Source organism: Nannospalax galili, unplaced genomic scaffold (genome assembly GCF_000622305.1).
Source record: "Nannospalax galili isolate Female #2095 unplaced genomic scaffold, S.galili_v1.0 scaffold196, whole genome shotgun sequence".
NCBI lineage: Eukaryota > Metazoa > Chordata > Mammalia > Rodentia > Spalacidae > Nannospalax > Nannospalax galili.
In genome coordinates, this window is record NW_008337421.1 from 6,291 (window position 1) to 12,995 (window position 6,705).

At 36.6% G+C, this 6,705-nt stretch overlaps 1 protein-coding gene across 1 annotated transcript; it reads left to right on the forward strand.

Annotated features, from left to right (window-relative positions):
* The first annotated feature begins 3,403 nt into the window (after nucleotides 1-3,403).
* Nucleotides 3,404-4,438, forward strand: LOC103733647 (olfactory receptor 4K15). The gene has a single exon (XM_008832535.2). It carries the CDS (start codon nucleotides 3,443-3,445, stop codon nucleotides 4,418-4,420), a length of 978 nt encoding a protein of 325 aa, XP_008830757.1. The 5' UTR covers nucleotides 3,404-3,442; the 3' UTR covers nucleotides 4,421-4,438.
* Nucleotides 4,439-6,705: the final 2,267 nt, after the last annotated feature.

Sequence of the window (6,705 nt, forward strand, 5' to 3'; positions counted from 1 at the left end):
CTATCAGATGATAGATTGGCAGAATTAACGTTGTGTGAATGGCCATAATTCCAAAAATAATTTACAAATTCAATGCAATCCTTATCAAAATTCCAATGGCATCCTTCATACAACTAGAAAAACAGTAAGAAATTGTGGACTTTTTAAGAGTGCCTGCAAAAGGGAGTAGGAAAAAACAGATATCAAGAAAGGATATTGAAGATGGAACTGGAAAGAGGTAAAGAATCATAAATCACAAAGCTCATCCCTATGGGAGGCACAGAGTGGTTGAGTTGGAAGAAGGTTAAGCAAGGTGTTAGAAGATGGGTCTGTAGCAGTCAGTAAAACTGAGGTCAAACAATTAGTGCTTCAATGGCTTCTCAATTGTTGACACTTTCCCTAGTCCTTCCCTAAAGCTCCCAGAAGGACAACAGACAAACTGACAAAATTGCTTATTGTTTTCCTTTCCATGCTATATGTTCTCTAACAAGATAACACATTTCTGTTTGTCCTGGTTCTTGGTCCAGTTGTAAAATTCTCAAGTTATTTCACTATATTTCTTGTGAACCAATAAAACTCTCTCATGCAATTATCCTTAATGAAGGCAATTTTTGTGACCCCAAATCCCCTGTGGGCCTCTTGGTCACTACGGTCCAGTGACGTCAATTGGCAATTAGCTTCTAATCATTGCATTGACTTCTCTTATAGCTCTGTGTTGAAAATATTGATGTTCCAAAGTGTGAAGATTGAACATTGCAGTTGGGATCGGCATGGGTTCCCAGTCATTGTCACCCATCTAATGGTTCCTGCAGAATTGCGGTATTCTTGGTAAGTCATTCTAAAACTAAGGATGGAAACAATGCCACTTTCTGGATGTATAAAATGAGATTAACATGGGAAGCTGTATTTTCCTATGATGTGTAAGCAAATTTCTACACAGAAAGCTGTAATGCAGAGCAATCCTTTGGATTTCTTATCACTTTCAGTGACATATGATTGGCTTTAATGTCTATGCTGTATGATTATGCAATGTCACTAATAACTTCTGAAAGTTATTTTTAATCATATAATTAATCGTTATTGTGAACAGAAGCAGCATAATTATGGGTAGGCTCGCTGTTTTGAAAAACCCTGAAGCAGAATGTTTTGAAACATCATAAAACTTCTTTTAAATACCATTTTCCCTCATTTCAGATTCTTGACTGCTTCAAGTTCACGCCCAGCTTGTTAGAATTCCCACAGCCAAGTATCTCTCACCTCCTGGAAAGCAGTTCTTTTTGGCCACAGACAATGAATGTATTTCTTCTTCTTTTGAAACGTAGAGTTTATAACTTAATCCCCATAGCTGTATGTCTTATTTCTTAGAAAATATGAAGAACTGGAGAAGGATTTATTAAAAATTTAAAACTGAGGTACTTGAGGACCATTCTGCAAAACAATGAATCATTAGTTCACCTTCAAATACTACAGAAAATAGAAATTGGTCTTAAAGAGTGTATGGAACTGGAAACTCATTCTAGCATGAGTCAAAGTAGCTCATGCAAAATTATTAGATTATAAATTTTCTCCTAATTGTAGATAGCACACTATTTCATTTGGATTAATTGCAAATTCTTAGGCATTACAGTATTCTTACATAAATAATAAATGGAGATATTTCTGGTGCTTTTGTTTTCTGGGAGTAATCTGCTAAGTATTTAATATTTAAGGATGATGAGACCTAAAATATTAAAACACTGACTCAGTGTCTCATAGACACCCAATTACAGAAATTGTGATTTTTCAGCATATCATTGTTTATTACAGTAGCTTTGCTTTTAAAAATTTACAGTTAATTTACTGAGAATAAAATAGTCAATTTCATCTAATATGTAATGGGCTATTGAGAAGGGCATTGAATTCATCAACTTCCCTGAATGAACAAGAGATCAATAATCCTGGAAATTTATATCTAGGGAAACCAATTTTAAATGTAATAGCTCAGGGTCACTCCAGTACTTATAAAATAGAAAATAATAAAAGAGGATTTATGTAGGAAATAAATTTAGAGTTCATGTGTCTACTGTTTTCATTGTAGACATTAAGAAACTTGGTTCTTGATTTGCCCAACAATTTTGTCCACGAAATGCGGGATTCAGTGTTTTTGAAGAATCCTCAAAACCTAGTGGAACTGGAAGAAGTCCTTTCAGCAGGAGTGTGGAGGAGCTGTCAGAGGGTGATTCCTGTGCTGATTCTCTTGCATAACTGGATTATATGTTCTATATAAAGCCTCTGCTCCCAAATGCTTTTTGCCACCCTTTCTCCACCTAGAAAGTTCTTTCTGGTTATTTTTTACTTTGCTCATGCTAGCAAGTAGATTTTATTGGTCTCAATTCCTACCCTGTCTGCAGAAATCCTTTATGACAGGGAGTCTAAGAGTTGAGACTTCTGAAGAAGGAGACTCAAGCAGATATTAGAAAATCTGCATTATGATTTAAGAATACACTGATGTCGATAATTTCCAGTGGCTAAAGATAAGAAAAACAGAGATATGTATCAAGACCAAGTTTGAGGTGATTTTTAAATTCATAGAGTTTAATGCTTCTTTGCAAATTGCTTTCCATTTTTCTTAATTCTCCACGTGTTTGGAAGTTCTAGATACCTTATTCAAGAAGGAATAAGTTTAGAAAAACAGAACAAATTAACTAGGTAGAAGAGAAAAAAAATCACAGTCTAAATTCCTACTATAAGTACCCAATATTTTCAAAATAATTTTTAAAAGAATTTCCAAATTAAAATATTATGCAGAACCCAATAAAATTCTGATGGTCATTAACACTGGTAGTTGTGTGTAAAGTTACAAAGACATCAGATTTCTAACTAAAAGATGCATCCACAAGGAGCTGAGTTACAGGAAGGAGAATTCTGTGGAGTGCTGGCTTTTCCAGTTTTTTTCAGGATTTTCATTTACAAAGTTTGTAATTGGAGAGGAGGAAATAAACTATAGTTCCTCATGAGGAAGATTGATTTTGTGGATTCACTAACTACCATAAATGCAGTGTTCTCTCATTACTGTTATAAACTTTATAAACACAATACATGTTTGCAAAGAGTCAATAACAAGTGGACATTTCAGTAAGTTTTCACACAGTGAACTCTGCTACAGCTGCGTCAAGAAGCAGTGGTACAAACACGGCAGTCCACTTACTACCTGTCCCTCTTCCCATTTCAAGGATGAGTGTACTTGGGATTTTCAAGCATATGTTAATTTTTCCTGTATTTGAAATTTCACAAGATTCATACAAAATTTATTGCATTATTTCTATAATTTTTAATCATTCAAGAAACCCCATGTATAGAAAGACACTAACTAGAATCTTAGACATTTGAACTGGATCTGGCAAAGCAGGTCAGGGTCACTTCATTGACCAGTTTCTACTTTGTTCTTATTCAGATACCTGAAGACAAATCACTTCCAAAGTCAATGAATGAAACAAATTATTCACAGGTGACAGAGTTTGTGCTGCTGGGACTGTCCAGTTCAAAGGAAGTGCAACGTTTCTTGTTTATGATATTTTCTCTGCTCTACCTAGCAATACTGCTGGGCAACTTCCTCATCATCCTCACTGTGACCTCAGAGCCCCGCCTTCACACCCCCATGTACTTTCTGCTTGCCAACCTCTCTTTCATCGATATATGTGTTGCCTCTTTTGCTACTCCTAAAATGATTTCAGACCTTCTGGTCGAACGTAAAACTATTTCTTTTGAAGCCTGCCTGGCTCAGATTTTCTTTGTTCATCTGTTCACTGGTAGTGAGATGGTTATCCTTGTGTCCATGGCTTATGATCGCTATGTTGCAATCTGCAAGCCTCTCCACTACATGACCATCATGAGCCGCCGCGTGTGTATCACTCTGGTCATCATCTCCTGGTGTGTGGGCTTCATCCACACCACTAGCCAGTTGGCATTCACTGTTAACTTGCCATTTTGTGGTCCTAACCAGGTGGACAGTTTTTTCTGTGATCTTCCGCTGGTGACCAAGCTAGCTTGCACAGACACTTATGTTGTCAGCTTATTAATAGTTGCAGACAGTGGCTTTCTCTCCCTGAGTTCCTTCCTCCTCTTGGTTGTCTCCTACACCGTGATTCTCATTACAGTCCGGAATCGCTCCTCCGCGAGCATGGCCAAGGCCCGGTCCACCCTAACTGCTCACATCACTGTGGTCACGCTGTTCTTTGGACCGTGCATCTTCATCTACGTGTGGCCCTTCAGCAGCTATTCCATTGACAAGATCCTGGCTGTGTTCTACACCATCTTTACTCCCATTTTAAACCCAGTTATCTACACTCTAAGAAACAAAGAAATGAAATCAGCGATGTCAAAGCTGAAGGGCCGGTATCTGAAACCAGGCCAGGTTTCTGGGGTAATAAGGAACATTCTTTTTCTGGACCAAGTGAATTAATAGGATGGGAACTGTTTTAGTCTTGTCTGTAGAATTTCCAGTGTAAATTGTTTTTATTTTTAAAGATAGTCAACATATGAATTCAACTAAAATTGTAGGCTGTGATAGTAAAAATTACAACATATTTCATTAAATTTTATCTTCTTTCTGTCATTTTTGTTGTTTTTTATTTCCTTTATTTTTGTTTTAAAATTTAATATGGTTTTAAAATAAAGAGCTTTTATGATTCAAGTTGATGTGATGAGAGCATTTTTTTAATTAAACAACACATTTGACCTTGTATAGATAAATAATTTATTGTTTAAATTCAAGCAATAAAGCAAATTGTCTGTAGATAAAGAAATACATTCTGTAAAATAAGTTTAAAAGCAAGAGAGCAGTGATGAGCAGCTACTCCTGTTTCCAGTTTATCCTCCTGTTTTCCTTCTGCCACAATACAGCTTCTTGTGAATACTGAGCACTGACTCCGCTATTTGATCAATTACAGTACAATTCATTTAATGACTCCCTACACATAGTCCATTCTTCAGTACCAGGATCTCTAATAGCTGTGTTTTACAAACAAAAAATCAAATTAAATCTAGACAATGGCAATAGGTGGGGACAAGTATAGGTCCCTTAGAAAGGCCCAAGAGGTATGGAAGAGTATCAGCTTCCTGGAGAAGTCCATGCAGCTTGTAGGCAGACCTATACTGTTGCTTAAAAAGTAAGTGCTAAGATGTTCATGGGTCTTTATAAGAACAAGAGGTCTGACAATAGATTATATACTATTTTATAATTAGATTGCTCATTATTTAGAAGGCACAATTTCCAACAATAAATACAACAAAACAATGTAAGTGTTACACCTACAATGACTTGGGCTGAAGCAGATTCCAAGGCACTATTAAGTTGCATGACCAAGTATTCCTCACCCTACGTCGTGTAACTCTGTCACATAGACATCTTTGCTTCAATTCAGAGCTTTAAACTCATGAAAGGGTTGCCAAGGTCATTGCACAGAAAAGAAAAACCTTATATTTGTTCTCATAAATGAATTCCATACATACTGGTTTATGACAATAAATGTGCTGCTGCTACACTGAAAGTTCACTCAGAGCGACCAGAAAGTAAGTGGGTGAGATACTTTCGATTCATGCATGCCCGTGAGCACTTTACTTCATGGCCAACTTTGGATGTGGATAAAAATAATTGAGAATTTATGGGTAGGAAGAAATAATGTGGCTAGTTTGTAATAATAGGAGTAACAGTGCAGTAACATTGGGAAATCGGATAAAACATGTGAAGAGAAATGAAGACAGACCTGTAAGTATCAGCACCATTTTTGGGTCCTAGTTACAACATCAATGCACACACACACACACACACACACACACACACACACACACACATGCTGTCCTCCAAAGACAAGGTAACAAAGAAAAAGGAGAGCAGGATTACCAGTCAGGTATTTTTGTTGTCTGTTCTCCCAGTTCATGTCTAGAGTACAGACACAGATGTCATGGTTTAGGCTGTGATATGTTTGAGAACATTAGATTCCCTTTAATTAAAGTTTAAACATCTGTTGTTATTACTGATCCTCTAGACTTGATTTGTCATCAGAAGAGATTTGAATCTGAAAACCTTGCCATTTATTGACTAATCAATTACATCAAATTAATCTTTGCACAGAGGTGGTAATGTCTTGTCCCTTTTGGAGTTGATTTCTAGTCCAGCCATGTTTTTTCCTCTCTGATGACAATTTTATTTGGAACACTATTATTTTACTGAGTGAGTTTTATTTATAAAAGATGGACTCCACAAAGATTGCCTTTGTCATGGCATACATTTGCAGTGATAACGGTGTGACAGTAGGTGGGACTTTGGTGGAATGAATTTTTCCTGTGCAGACAGTATCATTAAATGTGCACATGCCTTAGTGCAACTCAGTGAAACTCACCACAGTCTCTGTTGACAGAAGACTTGAAGGTGTGATATACTCAATGAAGTGGAATTTAATATGCAGTGCTGTGTTATCAATAACTAAAACAAACAGTTCCAAAGAATAAGAGAAAAATTAAGGTTGACTCCTATGCCCATCATTCTTGGGCATCGTCTTTTGAATATTCTTTTTCTTTCTCTTACTATAATTCCACTTACAGATGAGTCTCTTGACTCATAGGACAAAACTTCCCTTAGTGAGTAGATTATGATTTTCACAGAACCAATCTTTGAGCAGCAGGGTGGTATAGGTCTTAAAATATGTCTGACAAAGCCACGTGTGATGATGCATGCCCTTAATCCCA